Source organism: Chionomys nivalis, chromosome 8 (assembly GCF_950005125.1).
Source record: "Chionomys nivalis chromosome 8, mChiNiv1.1, whole genome shotgun sequence".
In the NCBI taxonomy this organism is placed as follows: Eukaryota; Metazoa; Chordata; class Mammalia; order Rodentia; family Cricetidae; genus Chionomys; species Chionomys nivalis.
In genome coordinates this window covers 50,494,501-50,519,573 of record NC_080093.1, presented here as the reverse complement: position 1 = coordinate 50,519,573, position 25,073 = coordinate 50,494,501, and the positions used below count along the sequence as shown (strand labels likewise).

The window sequence follows — 25,073 nt, the reverse complement described above, 5'->3', positions numbered from 1 at the left end:
GAAAGGCAGGGAGGGGCAGGGAGGTGATGAGATGGGTGGAGGTGAGTTTATGAGCTCGGAAGGGAGAATCTTCTGTCTTTATGGGATGACTGACTTCATTTTCTAAGTTGCTGCTCTGAAGCAACAGACACAGATGCCTGGTCCCCAAGTCCAACCTCAAGGTCAAACTTCATGCACTGAACAGTATTGCTTAGTTCCCTTCTCCCCTAACTTGGAGATGCCACTCACATTAACCCTGGGAGTGCCCAGCTGCGTGGATGAGCTTCCTTTCAAGACCTAAGCCCTGAGTCAGGTGTCTGTCCCCACAGTGCTTTGCTTTTTACTCTGCTTGTCATTTCTGTCCCATCCACCTCTCCCTCACCTTCCCTCCCAATGTGCCTTCCCTTATTTCGACTGTCACTTCCCACACCTGTTCCCTGGAGCAGTTCTCTCAGCTGCCACCCTCCCATTCTCCCAGGGTTTGCTCTCCCGCCCACCCCACCTCAACCCCTGCCCTCCCTATAGCCAGCACTCTCCCCTTGGCTGTGCTGGGCACAAACAAACCTGTCTGACGGGCCTCCCTGCATTGAGGGTGGGGGGTGGTCATGGCAACAAGAGTACAGATGCCACCTGACACCACCAGCCAGTGGCTGTTTTGGGATTGAGTCACCCACACACCCTAAGGCCACCCACCCAATCTGCCTTCCACCCTCTTCATAGCTCCTGTCCTGCCTGTGGCCCAGCCAGTTCCAATATGAGAGATTACTTCCACTTAAGGGGTGATCTTCTGGTGGGGTGGCTCCCAGCAGAAGAGATTCGGAGGTCTTGATGATTTTTATAAGTGCAGGTTCTCAAGAAGGATGAACTTGAGAGCCTTTAGGCATATGGTCCAGAACTGAGGTTTCTCAGAAGCTTTCCCAAGAAATTCTACGCTGCCCTCCCAGCGCCAGATAATGGCTACAGCTTGTGGGGTTCATGGGTCACTCTCTCCTGGCGTCTTCTGATTGGGACTGAAAACTGACTGATGAAACACTCATACAGGTCCTTTAGTAGTTCAGGGAAGACAAGAAATGTGGGGTATGGAGAAGTGAGCCTGGTTCCCTGGTTTTAGATGTGTGTATCCTCTGGTACTATCATTGATGCCATTGTGCACATGCTACCCGAAACTCTCATGATATCTGCAATGATATGTACCTTCCAGAACTGTCACTGTGTCTGTACAGGTCACGCCAACCAATGTGGTTATTATATCTATGTGCACATGCTACATGCCACCTAGTAAAGTTTCCAAGTCTAGCTCATATGACAGCTGCCATTCAGAGCTCTCACCATGTCTGTAAGCATGCCACATGCCAACCAGTACTGCTACCATGCCTGAGCATTTAACACATACTTCCCAATATGGTCAAACTGTGCACACAAGACCGGCGCCAATCAGAACTGTCACCATATGCACACACACACACCACTCGGTGCTCATGTGGAGTGTTTATCCCCCACTCAAGGCTGGGCTCCTCTCAAGAGGCATCTCTGAATGGGCTCTGCTCTGCACAGTGCCACTCACTCAGTAGGTGCCAAATAAATCCTAAATGACTAGGCGGAACAAGTGTAGGCTGCCATTGACAAAAGCAGAGGCCCAGGAAGAGGTAGGAAGGGCATCTGATAGATGTGCCCAGTATTCGGTGTATGAGGGCTGGGATGTTGACTGAGGAGGCTGGTGGGCAAAGGAAAAGGGCTGATAGTGGAGGACAGTCACAATACTTACTCCCCAGAGGCCATAGAAGTCAACACCAGCATACCTGGCTCCACTTCCAGGATCTCCTTGTTCCTGTGTTTCTCTGCTCTCAGGGCTGAGATCAAAGTTCAGGCGTCCTGAAGCAAGCCCACCCAGCAACGCCCAGAGAGGTCTACCCATTGCAGACCTTCTGAAAGCTGGGGTTTGCTTTGGGGCCCCCTCTAGCAGGTTTTCCCTAGTCTTGGGCAACTAGTGACCTGACAAGCAGGTCTCTGGGCGCTGGCAACTCCCTCCTCCGCCCCTGCAGGGCCTGGCCAAGCCCCAACTGGCTCCGCCTCCAGAACAGCCTGCCCCTCCCCCGCCACTGTCCGACCTGTTTGTCTGGAGCTGCTCTGTCTCCTCTCCCCACAACCAGGTGTGCCCTACTGTCTCAGAAGCTCAGGCATCCCATAACTTTCCCCCACTCCTTGAAACTCCCAGCATCCTTGAAACAACTCACCCCACCAGGTACGGAAGCCTTTTTCTGGACCCCACCAGCACAGGCTCAGGGGACACACTCTTGGCCCTGCCCTGGCAGGGGAGCATGGACTCTGGGCCACAGGCTGAGTAGGAGGCAGCAGGCACCATGAGTGCGAACGGAGTGGGCAGGGTACATGGAAACGGCCTGAACGGGGCTGGCGAATTTTACTATGAGGCTGTGGAGGGGTCCCAGAACCCTGGGGGCGTCCTGCTCTCGCCAGCTGCCTTCATCAATCCTGCTCTGTATGCCAGTGTGCTGGAAGGACGCTTCAAACAGCTTCAAGGTGAGTTTCCCTGGGCAGCCGGGAGCCTGCTGTGTCAAGGGGGACCTGGGATATGGAGAGCTAGCATGCCCAGAAACCCATGCCTAACGCTTTCGGTGACTCAGATGTTTGTGCTGAGCAACAACGTGGTGGAACTTAGAGGGAATCATCGCAGGTAGCCAGAGAATCCAGGCGCGTGGAGAACTGGAATCCCACCGAATGAGACTGGATGATGGGGTGGGGGTGGCACACGGGGTGTGACCTTGAGGTGCCCTGCTGGGTGCAAAGGTGATGAGGATAAAGGGAGCTTTTGGGTTCCTGTCATCCGCTAGAGAGGCCATAGCAGTCTCCCCTGGTGGCTCACCCTCATGGTTTGGCCATGCTGGAGAGAAGAGTGGTCTAGAGGCCTAGGACCTAGAACTTTTATGTGTTTTCCTGGGCCTCTGGATGGCTGTGGAGGGGAGATGTGGGAAAAATGGGGAGGTTTGCACACATGTCCCATAGATCTGAACAGAAATGTTCATCTTGGCTCAGATAAGCTTATTTCACAGTATGTGTGTTTAGGGATGTTGTAGGTGTCTTGTGATGCTACACTTTGGTGCCTGGTTTTCCAGGTACTGTTTCCACTTTTAGTCTACCTGTGTACCTCACACCAGCATGCCCAGTGTCAGGGAGGTCTCCCTGGATTCTGCCCTCAACTCATCTAGGACCTGGAACCCTAAGAGGTCCAGAGTCACCATAGGCACCACAAGGGCTAGGGGTGTCCCATATGGTGATTAGGACCCTGGGTTTGGCATAGGCACAGGAATTGGAGGTGAGAAAGTCAGGAATAGACTTGGGTGTGCTGTGGGATAATGGTCTTTGGGGACTGAACATTTGGAGGACCTGGTGGGACAGAAACCTCTGTCAACATGGGTGTGTGGCTGTTTTACGGGGGAGGTCACAGGAATGTGAAATTGGCTTTCTGAGGCGCTGGATGTGACGTACACACTTAACACTGGGGCTGAGACCCACATGGGGCTTCCTATGGGCAACTGGCAGGACTCCTGACCTCCAGAGTAACTCACAGTGCAGGGCGTACTCTCTCCCTTTCCGTTTACGAAGCTTTTAATCATCAGTTTCCTGTGCAACTTGACAGCATCCCTTGTTAGGAATCCCCTGGGGACCCGGGACCTGGGGACCTGGCCTCGCCTGCCTTCTTGAAGGCTGGCAGCACTCAACTCCACCTGCCTTGCTCCCTTGAACTTGCAAGTTCTTATTTCTTTGTTTGTTTTTGTTTGAGATAGGATCTCACTGTCTGGTCTGGAATTCAGAGATTGGCTTGCCTCTGCCTCCCAAGATTAAAGGCATGCACCACCATGCCCGAACTAAATTTTTATAAATTATTCCTGAATCTTGGGGTATTGGTGTTCTAGGCCTGGATCCACTACAGCCAACTGTGCAACCCTGCCTCTGGTTAGAGTCGCTTACCTTTTCTGTACATGACCTGGAACAGGGAGCTGCCTTAAAAGGCCCACACAATCCCTCCCTTGTCCACTTCTGAAGGAGAAGGAGGGCTTGCCCTTAGCAAAGCTCCCCAGGAGGGAGCCACATAGCACTGGACACCCACTAGGTGTATCATCCCAGTACCTCATTTAGTTGCTGTAGTGACTCAATAAAATAGGAAGTAATATGCTCATCCTGCAAGTGGAGAAACTGAGGCACTGAGTAAGTTGTCCAGTATTTGTTCACTGTTACAGCATGAAACCTAACCCCATCTCCTTCCTGGGCAGTTTCTTCTATCCTTTCTTTTTGAGGCCTTTTTGTCTGTCTTGTTCTCCACCCCCGCCCCCACCCAGTCAGAGAAAGGGTTTCTCCGTGTAGCCTTGGCTGTCCTGGAACTCTCTCCCTGTAGACTAGACTGGTCTCCAACTCACAGAGATCCATCTGGCTTAAAGTTGTACGCCACCATGCCCAGCTCAAGCATTACTGTCCTCCAAGGACAGAAATGACGCCTTCTTGCCACTGCAGATGAACGCGAAGCCGTGCAGAAGAAAACCTTCACCAAGTGGGTGAACTCCCACCTGGCCCGGGTGACATGCCGGGTGGGAGACCTGTACAGCGACCTGCGGGACGGGCGCAACCTCCTGAGGCTCCTGGAGGTGCTCTCGGGAGAGACCCTGGTGAGCTGGGGTAACAGACAGAAGGGAGCCTCGGAGACTGGCAAGGGAGCAAACCACAGGGGGGTGTTAGAGAGAGCTGAGCAAACCCCATGGCTCCTGTGCCTAGAGGATGATCTCATTCCAAGAGGCTTTGCTACATGAATTACATGGGAGCCATGCTTTGCAAAGACAGGAACAGTGGCCCCATTGAAAGCATTTCTTCTCCCACCCTCTCTGGGTGCAATTAATTCCCCTGGGAATCTTAATCTGCCAGGCCTCATCTGTAACCTTGCTTGGGCTCCATGGCCTCTGGCCTGGCCCTAGGAGATCATGGGATGTATGGGGCAGGTTGCCGAGAAAGCTAGGAAGGAAGAGAACCATGGCCCCATGTCACTGTACCCTCCATCCGCCCACAGCCAAAGCCCACTAAGGGCCGAATGCGGATCCACTGCCTGGAGAATGTGGATAAAGCACTGCAGTTCCTGAAGGAGCAGAAAGTACACTTGGAAAACATGGGCTCCCATGACATTGTGGATGGAAACCACCGTCTGACTCTTGGGCTGGTCTGGACCATCATCCTTCGATTCCAGGTATCCTCCAGGTGTTATCTAAGGTGTGAGCTGTGTACCAGCCAGCTTTATACCCCCACACTGTTACTGATGGTCCATGACAAGATAAATACAAAAATTAAGGGGCCGGAGAGATAGGCCAGGAATTCAAAGCACTGTAATGGCTGCTCTTCCAGAGGATCTGGGTTCAATTCCTAGCACCCATATGGCAGCTCACAACCACTTCTAACTCCAGTTCTAGGGGATCTGATGCCCTCTTCTGGCCTCTGAGAGCACTGGATACACATATGGTACACAGACAGACATACAGGCAAAATACCCCTATACATAAAAGTAAAATAATAATTAAATCTAAAAATTGAGCATATAGAACTTTCTGGAGCAGTTTGCCATTGAAGCACATCCATGCAGTTGCTTGGGGGGGGTGGTGGAGGGGCTTGTCACTTTCCATGCTACACTCTATCTCAGTGTCTCTCAACTCCTCTGACATTCCCTCTTTCCCCCAGAGCAGAGCTCTTTCAGCTCTGTCTTTGAAAACGAGCTCTCAGAAAATATCCATTCACCTGTTCATATTCTCTGCCTGGAAGAACCAGCGCCCTTCACTTGTGGGCACTTCCGCTCCACTGATATCCTGCCTCAAATCCCCTGGACCTGAAAGTGTGTGTCACTAGCCGAGAAAATAAGGGCCAAGGTTCTGTTCCATCACTCAGCGTTCCTAAAGATCAGTTTTTCTGTGATTTTTCCCTGAGTGTCTTTGGGATCACCAAGACACCACTTGGGGAGTGAAAGTCCTGTTTGCTGCTTTCTCAGATCCAAGACATCAGTGTGGAGACAGAAGACAACAAGGAGAAGAAGTCAGCTAAGGACGCTCTGCTGCTGTGGTGCCAGATGAAGACCGCAGGGTGAGGAGGCCCAGGAACATGGCCGGAGGGGTGGGCCACACTGAGATGGCCTCTCAGGTTTCAAAACCTGCCCACTGTCCTTATATCACAGACCAGGGCTCTGAAGCACTCCCTGTTTTCTCTTTATAGGTATCCCAATGTCAATGTGCACAACTTTACCACCAGTTGGAGAGATGGGCTGGCATTTAATGCCATCGTGCATAAACACCGGTGAGAAGACAGGTTTAGTGAACACATGGGTCAGTGACCCAGGAGCACACAGCAGAGGCTGGGAGAGTGGCTGAGTTGCAGCATAGCTATAGAGGGGGAAATGAAGGGAAATTCCAGTCTTTGGGGGGCAGAAGCAGAATAGCTAATCCAAGGCCAGTCTGGTCTCAGAGTGAGTTCCAAGCCAGCCGAGGCTACCTAAGAAGAAACCCTGTCTTAAAAAGAAGGAAGGCAAAAGAATGTGGGAGAGGAGTCAGGAAGTAGGATGGTATACCAGGAGTGGGCTTGGGGTATTTACATCTTTTTCTTTAGGCTCTGACATGCTTTTGAACCCTCAGGCCAGACCTGCTGGATTTTGAATCCCTGAAGAAATGTAATGCACACTACAACCTGCAGAATGCTTTCAATCTGGCAGAAAAGGAACTCGGTCTGACCAAGCTCCTGGATCCTGAAGGTGGGTCAGAGCTCTGCAGTCAGGTGTGGGAAGACAGGCAAATTGGTGGCTGCCAGGGAGACCAGCAGCAGTGGAGGGTGCAAATGTTCTGGAATTAGGCAGTAGCAATGACTGTCACAACCTTGTGGTAAGAAAGTTGTGTCTTAAAAAAAAAAAAAGTTGTGTCTTGAAAAAAGAAAGAACCTGTATGTTAGCTTATTCCTGCAATCCCAGTACTCAGCAGCCAAAGGGAGAAGGGTTAAGAATTTAAGGCCAGCCTTCCTTAAATTTGAGGACAACCTGGGCTACATGAGACTCTATCTTAAAACAAACAAAGTTTGTATGAATAAAGGAAGCCCCAACTCAGAGAGCCCGGGGCTGTGGGTCTGACTCAGCTCAGGGCACCAGTATGGTTTCAAGTCGTTTAGCCTGGTTTAGTTCCCTCATCTCCAAAATGAGAAGACCAGAGCTGGGAATGAAGCTCAGAGGCAGAGTGGTCTTGTGCACACTCTAGCGCCACAAAAATAAAAATTTAGAAAAATAAAATGAGAGAACTATGGTTCCTGTGATCTCTGAATTATTCTAAAATTCTAGGGTTTTGGTTAAGCTGTACAACCTTTGGTTCTCACTAAGAAGTGGCCCGTGGTCAGTTGTCCCTGTGGCGCAATGGCCACATACCTTACTTGTCCTAATGACAGCCCTCTGCCATTATCCTCCTCAGTTTACAGAAGAGGTGGAGCCTTTAGAGGTCAGGTGACCTGCTGAAGGTCATAGACCTGGTACAGCTGCGAGTCAGGTTCAAACCAGCCCTAGAGCCTGTTTCCTAGCTGCTTCTGCAAGGCAGAGCGATCTGGGTGCAGCCAGAAAAGGGAGGAGAGCCAACTGCGAGCCCCTGTTGGAAGCGTTCCTTCTTAGCTTTTCTGGCTGGTTTGATTCTTTCTCCCTGATTTTCACCCACCGGTAGTCCTCTTGGTTCAGAATCACAAGCATGTCATTCAGCTGTCATTCAGAGTATCTTGGTTACTTAGAGACAGAAGCAGGCTAAATGCAAAGTTCTTTGGAGAACATTTGCAAAGCATGGCTGTTCTGCAGGACAGAGAGTAAAGGGAAGGCCCTTGTGACTTGACTGAGATGACTTTAGGAGTTCCAGCTTGCGTGGGTGTGTCCTGAAGGCTGTGAAGGGCTTCCAGTCTCCTCATCTGGCCTTTGAGAGGAGTAATGTGGCCCGAGTCAGATGGCGCAGGGATCCCATGTCATCGTCAGCTATGGTTGTGTGGAGGGAATGCTTGGTCTTAAAGGATATTTACCTCCTTGGGTATACCCATGGCTGAACCTGGGAACCAGACTGGGAACAACAGCAGTGACCATGCCCCAAGATGGTACTAAAAGAGGCTTAGCTTGGAGTTCCTGCCCCACCGTCCCTCGGTCAGGAATGCTTGCTTTAATGTATATCACATGCACTGTGTAGAAAGTCTCCTGGGCCTCGGATTTCTCCCCTTCTGCTTGGCAGGCCGTTCCCATATCAAAGAGAAAGTTTGAATAATTGACTAGGCTCTAAAGCAGTGGTTCTCAACCTGTGGGTCGTGTGTCCTGTGGGTCGTGTGTCCTGTGGGTCGTGCGTTCTGTGGGGAGTGGGTCAGACAACCCTTTCACTGGGGCTGCATAGCAGATATTTACAGTATGATTCATAACAGCAAAATTACAGTTAAGAAGTAGCAACGAAACTAACTTTATGGTTGGCAGTCACCAGAGCACGAGGAACCATGTGAAAGGATCACAGCATTAGGCGGGTTGAAAGCCCCTGATCTGAAGGGATCTGAAAAGATGTGCTAGCCTTGGAGGGCTGGGGCCCTAGCATGAGGTGGGTCAGTCAGGTTTTAGGTCTGCTTCTGGAAGAGAGGCAGGTTTCTGATGTCTACCTCACCTAGATGGTCCTTTTCCTCAGATGTGAATGTGGATCAGCCCGATGAGAAATCAATCATCACCTACGTGGCCACTTACTACCACTACTTCTCTAAGATGAAGGCCCTGGCTGTGGAAGGCAAAAGAATTGGCAAGGTACCCTCACTGAGAGACACTAGGTTTAAGGGTCAGAGGAGGCCTGCTGTCGGTCTTACACGCACTTACCTGTCTCCTGTCCCACAGGTCCTGGACCATGCCATGGAGGCAGAACACCTGGTGGAGAAATATGAGTCCCTGGCCTCTGAACTGCTGCAGTGGATTGAACAAACTATTGTGACCCTCAATGACCGGCAGCTGGCCAACTCCCTGAGTGGAGTCCAGAACCAGCTGCAGTCTTTCAACTCCTATCGCACTGTGGAGAAGCCACCTAAGTATGTGTCCTTTGGGCCCCACCCTGCCAGAGCATGCCTGCCCAGAGCTGTGCTCTCTTGAGAGAAAGCCTAAATGAGGGCGGTCTTTTGGGAGGGACATTTAGCAGTACAGAAATGCAGCCAAGGCTCATTTCCCTCAGCTCAAAGTGCTGGAAGCATCCAAACAGCAGAGCTGTTCCAAAACACATTTTCTAATGACTAGCCATTTTTAAAACGCATGCCATGGAAGAATGATTGTCATGGCATGTCAAGTCGGTGCAGTCCATCAGATAAAATGACTGGTTGCCAGCCAGCTGTGGTGGCTCACACCTGCAAATTCCAGCACTTGGGAGTCTGAGGCAGGAAGACTGCTGTGAGTTCTAAGGCCAGCCATATTGAGTTCCAGCCTGGGCATGAAGTAAGACCTGCCTGAGAAAAGAAAGAAATACTGGTTGGGGTCACACTGTAGTCTCAGTGTAAGAGCAGACAGAACTGGACCCGACAGGTCAGCCTGCAGGACGGTGTGGCCAGTGGCATGAGCATCACAAAGGTATTTAGCATTCATTTCTTCACATGTAGGATCACCGTTAGCAATTCCATATAGCACAGTTTGGGGAGGAAGGAAGGGTGGGATGGAGGGACAAAGGGTGGGAGAGAGGGAGGGTGATCATAATCATCAGGCTCTTTTGGAGTTAATATGTTAACTCCAAACCTAATACTCATCTAGGAAACAACTGTTCTGTACAGCCAAGGGAATGGTTTGAGGTGCCCTTTGCCTGGAAAATCCTTTTCTTGGCATTCCAACAAAGATGTAAGCTCAAGGACACTCCTCAACATGACCTTTGTAAAATAATAATAATAATTCATGAAGCAACCTCTGAAAATAGTATCCCCCCAAATGAATTTTGACATGAAAAGATTGTCATAGTTGAAGAAGTGGGCTACAAGGGTTCTTCATAAGCCACAGCAAACAAAGTGGTAAGCACCAAAGTTTAAAGTACCTGGTTCAAATCCTGGCTCTGCCACTCAGCAGCTGTATTGGACAACTTATATAGCTTGTTGAGTGTTCTTATCTGGAAAACAAGGATGAGGGGATGTAGACAGTGCTGAGAAGGTACCGTGCGCCAAGTGCTGAGAAGCGTCCAGTGTAGCCGCCTCGACGGGTTACTCTGTCTAGGGTTTGTAACCCGCCTGGCTGGCCAGTTATTCCAGGGTCACGGAGAGGCACCACCTGAAAGGCATAGGCTGATAAGAGGAAGGAGGCTAAGCGTATTTGTCAAAGCCTCCGTTTATTAGAGTCATGGTTACAGCTTATATAGCGTCATGGTTACAGCTTATATAGCCCCTGAATGGGGAGCTTGGGGGGCTGGGGCACTGGGTCTTGCCACGTGGTCCACGCCCATCACGTAGGCTAGGTCACGATTCCTTGGTCAGGAAGTCACAAGGTGACCCACCTAGTTCTCTAGATAGTCTGGAATGTGAGGCAGGTTCCGCTAACAGCTCTCTATTAACAGTTAATTTGGATGTGAGATAGGCTTGGTCAATAAGACTATTCTCAATACAATTGGAAAGTGAAGCCCTCTGCAAAAACTCCTCACGGCGGTGCTTCCTATAATAATTTGGGGGGACACGGCTCCTGACAGTCCAGAGCCAAGGTCTTGGTCACAGCTGTTGAGTTGTTCATCACTGAGCTCTGGTTATACTGGTTCCTCACTGTTTAAGGAAGAAACCAGCACTTCCATGGGTAGCAACATTTTTGTGGAGCTTTTGGTTTCTGCTGGCCTGGAGTTGCAGGTGTATAATCCTGGCTGTTCAGGAAGCTGTAACAGGGTGGATGATCAGAAGCTCAAGTTCAGAGCTAGCCTGGGTAACGTGGTGAGACCCATGATGAAACATTTTTTTTTTTTTTTTTTTTTTTTCATTTTTGAGACAGGGTTTCTCTGTAGCCCTGACTGTTCTAGAGCTTGCTCTATAGACCAAGCTGGCCTGGAACTCACAGAGATCTGGCTGCCTTCCAAGTACTTGGCAGAAAGTCTTCTTAAAGAGGTGAAGATGTACTTAAGTGGTAGAGGCTTTGCTTAGCGTGTATGAAGGCCTAGATCCCACTCCCAGTGCTGTAGTCAGTAAATAAATAAATAAATAGAAAAATAAATAAATGATGTTCTTGGGGCAAGCATACACACCTGTAACCCCAGGTCTCTAAAAGCTGAGGCAGGAGGGTTATGAGTTCAAGGCTAGCTACACAGCAAGACCCAGTATCAAAAAAAAAAAAAAAAAAAAAAAAGGAAGGAAAGGAAAGAAGCAAGGAACATCAGGAGGCATGGTGGTGAACACTTTTAATCCCAAGAGGCAGAGACAAGCAGATCTTTGATTCAAGGCTAGCCCAGTCAACATACTGAGTTCCCCCCCCCCAAAAAAAAAAGAAAGGAAGAAGAAAACCAAAGTCCATTCTTTTGGCTTATACAAAAAGTATTACTTTTGTGAGAAGAAAAGCAGCGTGAGAGTTCTGTGGTGTAAAGTAAAGGCTTTGAATCCCTTGTGGTCTTTACCTCTGATCTTGACTTGGTCTCTGCTTCAGATTCACAGAGAAAGGGAACCTGGAGGTGCTGCTCTTCACCGTCCAGAGCAAGCTGCGGGCCAACAATCAGAAGGTCTACACACCACGTGAAGGCCGGCTCATCTCTGACATCAACAAGGTCCATGTTCCCCCTTAACATCCCCACATAGCCATCCTTGGTCGTCTCTGACCTAGGCACCTTCCATGCCTTTTGTGACCCAGGGCCTTCTTGACCTCCACCAATCCCTGATAGCCACTTCCCACACCCTCAGACATGACTCTGTGTCCTCTCATGATTGTGGGCTCTTTGCCCATTCACTCTCCATCAGAGCCAGTAAATAAATCAGACCTCAAGTCTTTTGTCTTGTTCAGCATGTCCCCATTCCACTATCTCTACCGCTTTATGTTTTTCACAAAGAGAATTGTAAGACTAATTCGGGTAAACTAAGGTTCATCCCCAGAGTCCCACCACTGCAGACAAATCTGGTATTTTCCATAGATGACCTCATATCTCATCCAGATGCAAACAGTTATTATGTGGATTCACAATGTACCTGGCACCTCTCCCTTTTTCTCATATTTTCAGGCACAGGTGCCTCACTGATCCCATTCCACGAATCCACTAGACCAAGCTTCTGTGGTACTCACCTGAGCCCCAGCCCGGCTGACCTCTACCCTGGTCCCATTGTAACAATCCAGTCTCTACCTCACAGGCCTGGGAGCGGCTAGAGAAAGCTGAACACGAGCGAGAGCTGGCCCTGCGCACAGAGCTGATCCGCCAGGAGAAGCTGGAGCAACTGGCTGCTCGCTTCGACCGCAAGGCTGCCATGCGGGAAACCTGGCTCAGTGAGAACCAGCGCCTCGTGTCCCAGGTAAGACTCATGTTATGGCACATCCAGGCTGGTGGGGAGAGATGCGAGAAAGACCGTACTGGTAAGGTTCCTCCAGAACGGGAAGATGATAAAACACGGTATCTGTCACGCAGGAAACTCAGGATCTGGGGGCCCAAGGCTTGCCTGGGAGAAGAGACAGTGAGGCAGAATGAGGTGGTACAGAGGGGACAGACAGAGCAAGCAGAGGTACTGCCCCTGGGTTCCCAACCTTGCCCTCCCTGCCTCTGCCACAGGACAACTTTGGGCTGGAGCTGGCGGCAGTGGAGGCTGCGGTGCGGAAACATGAAGCCATTGAGACAGACATCGTGGCCTACAGTGGCCGGGTGCAGGCAGTGGACGCTGTGGCTGCAGAGCTGGCTGCTGAGCACTACCATGACATTAAGCGCATCGCAGCACGGCAGCAAAATGTGGCCAGGCTCTGGGACTTCTTACGGCAGATGGTGGCTGCCCGCCGTGAGCGACTCCTTCTAAACCTGGAGCTGCAGAAAGTGTTTCAGGACCTGCTCTACCTCATGGACTGGATGGCAGAGATGAAGGTAATAGCCACTTGTGGCATGACTCACCTGGGCAGGAGGCCCAAGGTGTGGCTGTCTACCCCACTCAGCCCATCTCTTCCTAGCATGTGCTAATTCAGAGCCAGCCCCTCCTAGTTGTGATGAGCAAAGCTGACAGATTGTCCCTGTGGGGCTCCCAGCCTAGGGACAAAGAAGCTGATAAAAACCATAGACACCATAGCAGGGGGCTGGCTCTAACGCCTGGGGCCACTGGAGCAGGTGATTGGGCAAGAATTGGCTCTTCTGAGAGAAGGTCATTTGAACTGAGGCAAGGAGGCAGCCCAGAGCACTCTGATGAGAACAGGTTCTGGGCAGAAGGAATAACGAGGCTACCACCCTGGGCTGTGCAAGTGGGGCCCATGTGGCCTGCAAGAGTAGATGAAAGAGGAGCTGTGGTGACTCCCTTAGAGCCTTGCAGGCTTGTCAAGGAATTTGGATTTTACTCAAACAGAATATTTAAAGTGTTTAAAGGGTTTCAAAGAAAGGAAGAGGTGTGATTTCACCTCATACTTTAAAAAAAGGTCCTTTGGACTTGGGTGTGCAGAAGGTCTGTGGGCAGCAAGAGTGGGAGCAGAGAAACAGGCTGCTCTCTCCTAGGCGAGAGGTGTGCTTGAGGGTGGGTCTGGGAGAAGACACTGAAGGGGGCTGGAAGGGAACAGTGAACAGTGACAGTAGTGGGCATCTATGATTCTGGAGCTGAGATGACTCAGAATAAAAATTCCAGAGCAGGATTTAGTAAGAAAACTCTTCCATGGAAGTGCAATTGAGGATAAAGAACCAACTGCAAGAACAGAACTGGGGTGTGTGTGTGTAGGTATGCTCACCTGGGTGTAACGTGGAGCCATCCAAAGAGGGTGGAAGGAAGATGCGCTGCAGTGAGCTTGGCAGGCTGGTAGGCTGCTAGGCCGTTCTCAGACGGGCACTGGCATGCCATGTGTGTGTGGCAGGGCCGGCTGCAGTCTCAGGACCTGGGCAAGCACCTGGCTGGAGTGGAAGACTTACTGCAGCTGCACGAGCTGGTGGAAGCAGACATCGCAGTGCAGGCTGAGAGGGTGCGAGCAGTCAGCGCCTCTGCCCTGCGCTTCTGTGATCCAGGGAAAGGTGAAAACTGGGGGGAGGGTGAGTTGGAAATGAAAGGACTGGGAAACAAGGAACCAGCTTGTCACTCGGGAACATTTGGGGGCAGGATCACTGATGGGCAGGTAATGGTGATAGCTAGACCCAGAAGGGAGACCTACCAGAGTGACCGTGACAAGGGGGAGGGGGAGCAACTGACGCTCTGGACCTCTGGCTTGCTTTTTTCTTTTCAGAGTATAGACCATGTGACCCACAGCTGGTGTCAGAGAGGGTGGCCACTCTGGAGCAGAGCTATGAGGCCCTGTGTGAGTTGGCAGCAACTCGAAGGGCCCGTCTGGAAGAGTCACGTCGTCTCTGGAGGTTCCTCTGGGAAGTGGGTGAGGCTGAGGCCTGGGTGCGGGAGCAGCAGCACCTTCTGGCCTCAGCTGAGACAGGCCGGGACCTGACCGGTGTCCTCCGTCTGCTCAACAAGCACACAGCCCTACGGGGTGAGATGAGTGGCCGTCTGGGGCCCCTGAAGCTCACCCTGGAACAAGGCCAGCAGTTGGTGGCTGAGGGCCACCCCGGAGCCAACCAAGCCTCAACCCGAGCAGCGGAGCTCCAAGCCCAATGGGAGCGGCTGGAGGCCCTGGCCGAGGAGCGAGCCCAGCGTCTAGCACAGGCTGCCAGCCTCTACCAGTTCCAAGCAGATGCAAATGATATGGAGGCCTGGTTGGTGGATGCACTACGCCTGGTGTCCAGCCCTGAGGTAGGGCATGATGAGTTCTCCACACAGGCCCTCGCCAGGCAGCATCGGGCCCTCGAGGAGGAGATCCGAGCCCACCGGCCCACACTGGATGCCTTGAGGGAGCAGGCTACAGCCCTGCCACCTGCACTGAGCCATACACCTGAAGTTCAGGGCAGAGTGCCCACTCTGGAGCAGCATTATGAGGAGCTGCAGGCCCGGGCGGGTGAGCGTGCACGAGCCCTGGAGGCAGCCCTGGCACTCTATACCATGCTCAGCGAGGCTGGGGCCTGTGGGCTCTGGGTAGAGGAGAAGGAGCAGTGGCTCAACGGGCTGGCCCTACCTGAGCGCCTGGAGGATCTGGAGGTGGTACAGCAGAGGTAAGGACTGCGTTTTCTTTGAGATGCATCACCTGTGAGCTGAGGGTCTGATACAGGGATGCAAGCACCATTATAAACTGCCAGCAACATCCCTCTGAGCCTTAACTGTATTCTTTGAGTCATAACTACCATCTTTTTATAGGGTTCTATTGTTGTTTCTCTTTTAGTTTTAGTATGTGTATTTTTAAAGATGTATATTATATGAATGAGTGTTTTGCCAGTATGCATGTCTGTGTACCACCTGTGTGCCTGGTGCCTGCAGAAGTCAGAAGAGAAGCTGAAACTAGAGTTACTCGTCCCTGCTCTTTGCTTCCTTCTCTGGTATTTCCTAGCGTCTGTAGACTGCTCTGACCTCTTCTTCCTTTTATGATGTTGCTTCTCTCAGTGTAACCTCTGAAACTGGAGTTACTGATGGTGGCATGTGGGTACTGGGAACCAAACCTGTGTCCTCCACAAGAGCAACCATTGCTCTTACTCAGTGAGCCCTCAGGATCTCCTCTTCTGATTTTAGTACACAGAGACCAGGCCTTGCTCTAGAGCCTAGGCTTGGTGAACATGTAGCAGCCCTCCTGTCTTAGCTTCCCGAGGGCCGTGACTACAAACATGTGCCACCACGCCCAGCCTTTTAGAGTTTTAATGAAAACGTTGAGCATACTCAAAGTAGAGAGCATGTCACAACGAGGCCCCGTGTGTCCAGATTCCATTACTGTCAATAATGTTGCTCTTTTTTTATTGATTTCCCTTTTAAAAAGCAAGTCTCTGGTGTGATTCTTCAAGACAGCCCCTTTAGGAAAGATGAGGAGGTATCCTTATATATAATAATACTATTAAATTATGTGTGGACTTAAAATAGCACCTTTGGAAGCTAGATATGGAGTATGCCTATGATGCCAACATCCAGGAGGTCATAGCAGTCTCTATAAGTCTGAGGCTGGTAGGCGCTGTATAGTAAGTTCCAGGGGTAGCCTGGGCTACATAGTAAGATCCTGACTTAAAACAAGTTTAAAAAAACAAAATAGCTGGTCTGGAGGGATGGCTCAGTGGTTAAGAGCAATGCTTTTACTGAGTTTGCTTCCCAAAACACATATCAGGTGTCTAACAGTTGCCTGTGAATCCAGTTCCAGGGGCCTGACACTATTTTGTCTTGCTTCTGCTGGTACATACACACACACACACACACACACACACACACACACACACACACCAAATAAAAAAACCTAAGCTGTATCCAAAGAACAGTAAACCTTACAGTTATTTAGAAAAGGCATCGTTTTTTCTCTCTCTTTTTATATTTATTTATTTATTTTGATAAAGATTCTCATTATGTAGCCCTTGCTGTCCTGAAACTTTCAAGGTAAGCCAGCCTGCCCTTGAATCACAGAGCTTCATCTTCCTCTACCTCCTCAGTGCTGGGATTAAAGGTGTATGCTACTTACCATGACCATCTGAAAGGACATCTTCATTGAACTTCAATACCACTATCACATAAAAAAGTAACTCTTAGATATTGCTCACTGTCAATCTATAATCAAATTTCCTGGCAGGTTTTGAAATATAAGTAAAAAAATTTTTTGAAGTTTTTAAGATCTCCTATTATAGTGTGGGTTTGGCAAACTATAACCCTTGGGCTAAATCCAGCCTGTGGCCTGAGTTGGGTTTTATTTTGTTTTGTAAATAAAGTTTTATTGGAGCAGAGCTATGCCCTCTCATTTATGATCTTTGTGGCTGTGTTCACCCCCCCTAGTTGAGTTGGGGACTGTGGCTCAGACTGTGACTTACAGAGCCAAAAGTATTAAGTATTTACTCACCTGGCCCTTTACAGAAATGTCAGGTGTTCCTCACCCCCAAAGACATTGTCGTTCACATCTTGATGCTTGGACATTTGTTTTTGGTTGTCTTTTTAGCTCATAGTAGCAGGACGGGGCATGGGTAGGTGGTTACAGAATAAGAGCCATGATAGGAACACTGAGGTTCTGATGAAGGTAGGGACCCCCCCGTGCCCAGCTGAATTTGACTTGCTGTACATGTATTCCTGACTTTAGACCTTTACTATGTCTTTTAGTACCCTACAGTAGATAGTTTTTCTCCTGGTTTTGAGGGAGTTGGGGGCTCTCTAGGCTAAGAGGCACAGTAAAGCTGGAACAGAAGCCTCATGGTTAAGTGTAGTGAGTCTCTGTCCCAACAGCCAGCTCCCAAATCATGACATGGAGACTTATTATTCATTACAAAAGCCCAGCCTTAGCTTAGGCTTGTTCCTAACTAGTTTTTATAACTTAAATTAACCCACATCTTTAATCTACATTCTTTTATGTGGCTCAGTTACCTTTACTCTGTACTCCCCATGCTGCTTCCTCCCTGTCCCCTGGCATCTTAGCCCTTCTTCTTCCCAGGGTCTTCTGTGCTTGGAAATCCTGCCTAGCTGTTGACTGTTCAGCACATCTTCACAGTATACAAAAAGATTATTCCACAATATTTAAGGGACAGTGTTTCTGTGGGCATCTGAGGGCAGCTACCTGGTGGCCTTGCTGCCTCACACCATGCGGGACCTACTCTTCCCTTGCCTCAGGTTTGAGACCTTGGAGCCTGAAATGAATGCCCTGGCTGCACGGGTTACTGCTGTAAATGACATTGCTGAGCAGTTGCTGAAGGCCAATCCACCAGGCAAGGACCGCATCATCGGCACCCAGCAGCAGCTCAACCACAGGTGGGCTTGAGGTGGGGAGGCAGCACCAAAGATTAATCTGAAGAGAAAAAAAACAGATTTACTTACTAGGTAATGCAGATAGCAGTTGAAGGAAGACTGGTAGGGCCTAGAAGGGTAGCTGAAAAGGAGGAGAGAAACCTGACTAGAATATGTTGAGAGAAGAGAAGTCATAAAAGGAATAGAAGAGGCCAGGGCAGTCCAGAGAGGCTGGGAGCTATCAGAAAGGGAAGCGAAGAGCAGGGATGAGTAACCCTTATGAGAGTAGGAGCAGGGGTTGTATGCAGAGAGCAGTAGGAAGAGGTTTCTAGGTACCTGGCCAGGGCAAGGAAGCTAAGCCCATTCCACATGTAGACCTTTCCCCTACTCACAGGTGGCAACAGTTTCGGTCCCTGGCAGATGGCAAGAAGGCAGCTCTGACATCAGCCCTGAGCATCCAGAATTACCACCTAGAGTGCACAGAGACCCAGGCATGGATGAGAGAGAAGACCAAGGTCATCGAGTCCACCCAGGGCCTGGGTAATGATCTGGCTGGTGTGCTGGCCCTGCAGCGGAAACTGGCAGGCACTGAGAGAGATCTGGAAGCCATCTCTGCCCGGGTGGGTGAGCTGACCCAAGAGGCAAATGCCTTGGCTGCTGGCCACCCCGCCCAAGCCCCTGCCATCAACACCCGGCTTGGAGAGGTGCAAGCTGGCTGGGAGGATCTTCGGGCCACCATGCGGCGCCGAGAAGAGTCCCTGGGTGAGGCGCGAAGGCTACAGGACTTCCTGCGCAGCTTGGATGACTTCCAGGCCTGGCTAGGCCGCACACAGACTGCTGTAGCCTCTGAAGAAGGGCCAGCCACCCTGCCTGAGGCAGAAGCCCTCTTAGCCCAGCATGCAGCCCTGCGGGGAGAGGTGGAGCGAGCCCAGAGCGAATACAGCCGCCTCAGGACCTTGGGCGAGGAGGTGACCAAAGACCAGGCTGATCCCCAATGCCTCTTCCTCAGACAGAGGCTGGAAGCTCTTGGAACCGGCTGGGAAGAATTGGGCCGCATGTGGGAGAGTCGGCAAGGCCGCTTGGCTCAGGCCCATGGCTTCCAGGGATTTTTGAGAGATGCTCGCCAGGCTGAGGGCGTGCTTAGCAGCCAGGTAAGAGCCCAGGGAATTTACTCCCAACTAGAAAGACGAGGAAAATAGGAATTAAGGGAAGGGGTAGGCAGTACTATTGGGTGGAGTAGTTGAGCAAGCAATATAAGCAGGAAGAAGCCGGGCGGTGGTGGCGCACGCCTTTAATCCCAGCACTTGGGAGGCAGAGGCAGGTGGATCTCTGTGAGTTCGAGACTAGCCTGGTCTACAAGAGCTAGTTCCAGGACAGGCTCCAAAACCACAGAGAAACCCTGTCTCGAAAAACCAAAAAAAAAAAAAAAAAAAAAAAAAGCAGGAAGAACATATTAAAAATAGGTTTTTTTTTTTGGTTTTGTTTTGTTTTGTTTTTTGATTTTTCAAGACAGGGTTTCTCCGTAGTTTTGGAGCCTGTCCTAGAACTAGCTCTTGTAGACCAGACTGGTCTCAAACTCACAGAGATCCGCCTGCCTCTGCCTCCCAAGTGCTGGGATTAAAGGCGTGCACCACCAACGCCTGGTAAAATGTTCATTTTTTTTTAAATTATTTATTTATTATGTGTTGTCAGGATTTCTGTCCTGCCCAGTTCCCACAGTTGTTAAGTCCCAAAGAAATCACACAGAGGTCTACATTAATCATAAACTGATTGGCCCATTAGCTCAGTCTTCTCATTAATTCTTATAACTTACATTAACCCATTCTTATCTGTGTTAGCCACACGGCTCAGTACCTTTTTCGGCGGTGTAGTCACATCTTGCTTCTTCTGTGTCTGGACAAGACTGCAGAGGAATGGGTTTCCTTCTTCCCAGAATTCTTCTGTTCTCATTGACCCGCCTCTACTTCCTGTCTGGTTGTCATGTCTATACTTCCTGCCTGGCTACTGGCCAATCAGCGTTTATTTAAAATATAATTGACAGAATACAGACCATTCTCTCATACCAATTATGTATACAATGTTCTGTCTGCATGTGTCCCTACAAGCCAGAAGAGGGCACAAGATTTCATTACAGGTGGTTGTGAGCCACCATGTGGTTGCTGAGAATTGAACTCAGGACCTCTCTCTGGAAGAGCACTCTGTGCTCTTAACCACTGAGCCATCTCTCTAGCCCCTAGAAATATGTTCTAATAACATATTTTATATGTTATTACAGTTATTTTTAACTTTCCTAATGCTGGAACCCTTTGATACAGTTCCTTGTGTTGTGGTGACCCCAACCATAAAATCATTTCATTGCTACTTCATAGCTGTAATTTTGTTACTGTTATGAATCATAATGTAAATAGCTTATATGCAAGATATCTGATGTGTGACCCACAAAAGGTCACAACACACAGGTTGGGAAATGCTTTGTTATTAGAATATAATAATCCTAACAAAATTTAAATGTAAATATAACCATACTGACTTTAGAAGAAATGAAAAGGCTGACTAGTCCTGTAACTATTAAATAAATCGTTACTAATAAGGTGGAACAGGATTTGGAATGGTGAAAGTCCTCCAGCCCAGTTGCCTTGCAGTGTTGTAAGATCCCCACATCAGTGGCCCCTGCCCTGTCTACAGAGCCATCTGGACCACCTGTTCCTCACCAGGCTGGTTTCTATGTTCCTCTGGGCAAGTCTTCTCAAAGGGGTAGAATCTGCATGCTATGACTGTCTCTCCCACACAGGAATATGTTTTGTCTCACACGGAGATGCCAGGGACACTCCAGGCTGCAGATGTGGCCATTAAAAAGCTGGAAGACTTCATGAGCACCATGGATGCCAATGGAGAGCGCATCCGTGGACTCCTGGAGGCTGGGCGCCAGCTGGTGTCCAAAGGCAACATCCATGCTGAGAAGATCCAAGAGAAGGCAGACTCCATCGAGAAGAGGTATGATGAGGATGGTGGGACAAATGAGGAACTTGACAGAAAATAGTGGGAAAGGATGACCTAAAGCTTAAGACATGGAACACTCAGTACATCTATGAACTGACAGAGGGCAGGGAGCTGGAGGCAGAAGACCAAATAAAGGAAGATCAGAGTGGTTGGACAGACCGGATCAGGATCCATGAGGGTCTTGCCACATTGAACCAAATTGGAGCCTACTAGCATGGCAGGCCTAGAAATCAGATTCCTTGGGTGTCTTTTGAGACCCCTAGGGGTCATTATTCACATAAGAGGAAGATTGAACCTTCTAGGTGAGTTAAGGGTCCTGGTTTCATTCCGGGCTGTCATTGCAGGCACAGAAAGAATCAGGAGGCAGTACAGCAGCTTTTGGGACGCCTTCGGGACAACCGAGAGCAGCAGCACTTCTTACAAGACTGTCAGGAGGTGAGGCTCCCAGTTCCCTGGCATCCCTGTAGCATCTCCTAGCTATCCATCCCTTTCACACACATACACACACCCTTTATGGCTTCCTCTGGAATCTTTTGCATCTCCTGGCTCCTCTGCCACAGCACTCCTCCCCTCTAAAAAATCTCCTTCATGCCTGCTTTACTTGCACTAGCTGAAACTCTGGATTGATGAGAAGATGCTGACAGCTCAGGATGTTTCCTATGATGAGGCCCGCAACCTGCACACCAAGTGGCAAAAGCACCAGGCATTCATGGCTGAGCTGGCAGCCAACAAGGACTGGCTGGACAAAGTGGACAAGGTAACTAATGTGGCCAGAGGCACAAGATGATGATCCTTTAGAGCTGCTTCTGGGCAGATCCTGGACACAGTATAGGCTGAAGGGGCCTAACCCCAGAACATGTTTTTTCCAGATGCTCACATTACCAAAGTGTAAAGTTAGGGCTTGGGGATGAAGTTCAAGAAAATACAGCATATTAGAGAGCCGAATTGTGACTTGGGTTCAATGTCATAACTGTTTCTAGACCTGCAGCACCACAGCCTCTTCTGCTGTGACGTCTGCAAAGATCTATAAAGGGCTGACAGGAAATACTTCAGGCTTTGTAGGCCATATAGCTTGCGTTGCAGCTCCTCGTCTCTGCTGTCACAGCACAAAAGCAGTCATAGAAACTAACGAACATGGCTGTCCTCCAATAAAACTTTATGAAAACAGTCAGGGGGCAGATTTTGTCCATCTGCCTTGGTCTGACAACCCTTGTTTCCGAATCTTGTTCTTAGGACTTTGTCTCCCACACAGCTGTGCCTCAGTCACTGAGGACAACTGAATATTTACTTCTCCTCAGCAAATACTCCTAGAGGTGATAATACGAACTAGGTGTTGCTAGGTGGTGTGTGGCACATGAAAAGACATTTTCCCTTTCTCAAGCACATACAACTGGGGAGCGGAAAGCAGTTTTCTGTATTTGCATTTGCTCCGCAGATATATACTTAGCACTGTATGCAAAGTACTGAGAGAGAAAGGAGGTGATGCTAACACTGGTTCAGACTTAAAGGAAACACACTGTAGCCAGGATGTGAGGTATATGTAGACAGCTAAATCAGATGCAGAGCAGAAGGCTGTCTGGTGGCACAGGCCTGTAATACGAGTTCTAGATACTTGGGAAGCTGAGATGGGAAGATCCCAAGTTCAAGGCTGTCCTGGACAACTTAGTGAGACTCTCTCTCAAAATGAAAAGTAAGAAAGGGCTGGAGCTGGAGCTTTGACTAGCATGTACAAGGTCCTTTGTTCAATGCCCAGAATTGCAAAACTAAGTGAAAAGATCCAGAGCAGAATGCTGTCTGCCAAAAGGTAGAGTCCATAAGGCTGACACTAAGCAGGTTAGAGATGAGGGACTACATCAGGGCCACCTGTGGAAGGAAAGGAGAATTGTAAGCAAGCAGAAATATTAGGTTCTAGGCAGAGTGGATGATAAGCAGAAAACCAGAAGTGTGAGGAAGAAGTCAGCCTGTCAGGAGCATAGAATGTGTACAAAGCCCCTGGAAGCTAAGGTAGAAAAAGGGTCCTGGGCAAGGTCAGGAAAAGCCTGGATCACTATGCAGAGTGTGCTAAAGGCTGGGAAGCCACACAAGCCAAGCTGGCCATGGCCCCTCTTCATCCCGACAGCCCTATAAAAGGGCCTGAAAGCATCTGACTTTATGGTCTCAGAAGCAGACCCTGAAACCTGAATTTTGGAGCAGCCCGACTTCAGGAGAGGTGATGGGGAGATGAGACAGAAGAGAGTCGTCTAGACAGGATATGTTGGGGTAGAGATGCAGCTCAGGAGTAGAACATGTGCTTGGCATATGTGGGCTCAACCCAGGTTCTATCCCCAGTACCACAAAGGAGGCAGAGAAGAAGAATACCATCATGCCAGGCTTGCCAGCAGGTTGTTGAGGCACCCTGGAGACAACACAGAACCTGAAGCAGTGTTACCCCACCTACAGCATGAGGTTGCTGATTAGTCATCCATCCTCTCCCTGGCTGCCATTGGTTGAGGCCATTTCTAGCTCACCACTCATGTTTCCTGTACTTTCAGAGAAACAAGACTTCAAGCTGAAAGGCTAAAAATGGGGAGACCATGTGAGATTTGCTTGCTGTAAGAAACGTGAAATGACAGCAGCCTGTGTGCAACGCAACACTAGAAGCTATGAGCAGTAGGGACCCCAAAATAAGAAAATATTGCAGGTGGCTTTAAGAGAATTTTCTTAGGCAGGATCTTGCCATGTAGACCAGGCTGGCATTAAACTCACAGCAACCTTCCTGTCTCAGACTCCCAAGTGCCAAAATTCCAGGCCCAGCTCACAATGGCTTAATAAGTGAGAGTTAAGTTGGATCCTAAAAAAGGAGTAGAGTATGATCAACAATGAAGAGGAGTCTTAAGGCTTTAAAAACCTCTGGGAAGGGTCTACTAGTAAGACACCTTACACGGGAAATTAGAACTATTTGGTACACTTCAGTTCTCTACTGTTCAGATCCCTAGCCTGTGATCAATCTGCAACATTCAGTGGTATCTAACCTTGGCACTTACACCTCCTTTGTCCTGTCACCTAGGAAGGGCGGGAGTTGACTCTTGAAAAGCCAGAACTCAAAGTCCTAGTGTCAGAGAAGCTGGAAGACCTGCACAGGCGCTGGGATGAACTGGAGACCACCACCCAAGCCAAGGCCCGCAGCCTTTTTGATGCCAATCGGGCAGAGCTATTTGCCCAAAGCTGTTCTGCTCTGGAGAGCTGGCTGGAGAGCCTGCAGGCCCAGCTGCACTCAGATGACTATGGCAAGGACCTCACCAGTGTCAACATCCTACTAAAGAAGCAACAGGTATGCAAGGGACCTTTGGGGAGAGTGAGCAGCAGGAGAATGGAAGAGAGTACCAGGGTACATGATATCTTTTAGAATCTCGAACAGTGATTTCTGGCTTGTTTGTTTTGTTTTTCAAGACAGAATTTCTCTGTAGCTTTGGAGTCTGTCCTGGAACTAGCTCTTGTAGACCAGGCTGGCCTCGAACTCACGAAGATCCACCTGCTTCTGCCTCCCCAGTGCTGGGATTAAAAGCATGCACCACCAGCACCACCCGGCCATTTGTTTATTTTTTAAAGTTGGTTCTGGTTTGTAGTTCTGGAGGTCCAAGGACTATCTGCTCCGTTCTGATGAGAACCTTGTACTGTGTGGTAAGGTGACAGAACAGGATGGAAATTAGCTTGTGTGAAAGAGAGGGAACACAGGAGGCCACCTCACTTTACAACCTCTTGTAACTAATCCAGTCCCATAGGAACTACATAAATTCCTTTAATGGCCTACTCACCTCTTAAAGGCCCTCTACTGTCTTTCAACACTTTGTCTTGAGGACCAGATTTCAGCATAAGTTGTAGAGGAAACAAATCACATCTAAGCTTAGCACATCTTAAAAAGAATTCTGCAACAGTTGTCGGAAGACCTTTTCTCTGTAAAGAGACAGTAGGGCCAGCAATAGCTCTGTGGGTAAAAATGCTTATCACCAAGCGTAACTGTTTGAGTTCATCCCTAGAACCTACATGGTGGAAGTAGAGAGACTGAACTATACACCCACAAATAAATAAAATGTAACAACAAAAACAAAAAGCAAACATTGTCAACAGAGCCAAGTGATAAATATTTTGCATTTTGTAGGTCATATGAT

General features: G+C 49.4%; 1 protein-coding gene across 3 annotated transcripts in view; it reads left to right on the top strand.

Annotated features, from left to right (window-relative positions):
• Sptbn2 (spectrin beta, non-erythrocytic 2) overlaps positions 1-25,073 on the top strand; it is a 43,298-nt gene that overhangs the window by 7,315 nt on the left and 10,910 nt on the right. For 2 of the 3 annotated variants that reach the window (XM_057777242.1, XM_057777243.1), the window contains exons 3-20: positions 4,507-4,658; positions 5,054-5,227; positions 6,017-6,108; positions 6,238-6,318; positions 6,654-6,769; positions 8,694-8,806; positions 8,894-9,081; positions 11,639-11,756; positions 12,331-12,489; positions 12,744-13,046; positions 14,012-14,165; positions 14,375-15,245; positions 17,812-17,949; positions 18,320-19,076; positions 20,717-20,919; positions 21,270-21,360; positions 21,536-21,682; positions 23,972-24,235. In XM_057777242.1, the coding sequence (XP_057633225.1) occupies positions 4,507-4,658; positions 5,054-5,227; positions 6,017-6,108; positions 6,238-6,318; positions 6,654-6,769; positions 8,694-8,806; positions 8,894-9,081; positions 11,639-11,756; positions 12,331-12,489; positions 12,744-13,046; positions 14,012-14,165; positions 14,375-15,245; positions 17,812-17,949; positions 18,320-19,076; positions 20,717-20,919; positions 21,270-21,360; positions 21,536-21,682; positions 23,972-24,235 (4,121 nt within the window). Of the gene's footprint in view, positions 1-23; positions 2,518-4,506; positions 4,659-5,053; positions 5,228-6,016; positions 6,109-6,237; positions 6,319-6,653; positions 6,770-8,693; positions 8,807-8,893; positions 9,082-11,638; positions 11,757-12,330; positions 12,490-12,743; positions 13,047-14,011; positions 14,166-14,374; positions 15,246-17,811; positions 17,950-18,319; positions 19,077-20,716; positions 20,920-21,269; positions 21,361-21,535; positions 21,683-23,971; positions 24,236-25,073 lie in introns of those variants that run through there. The other variant, XM_057777245.1, reaches the window with a different exon arrangement.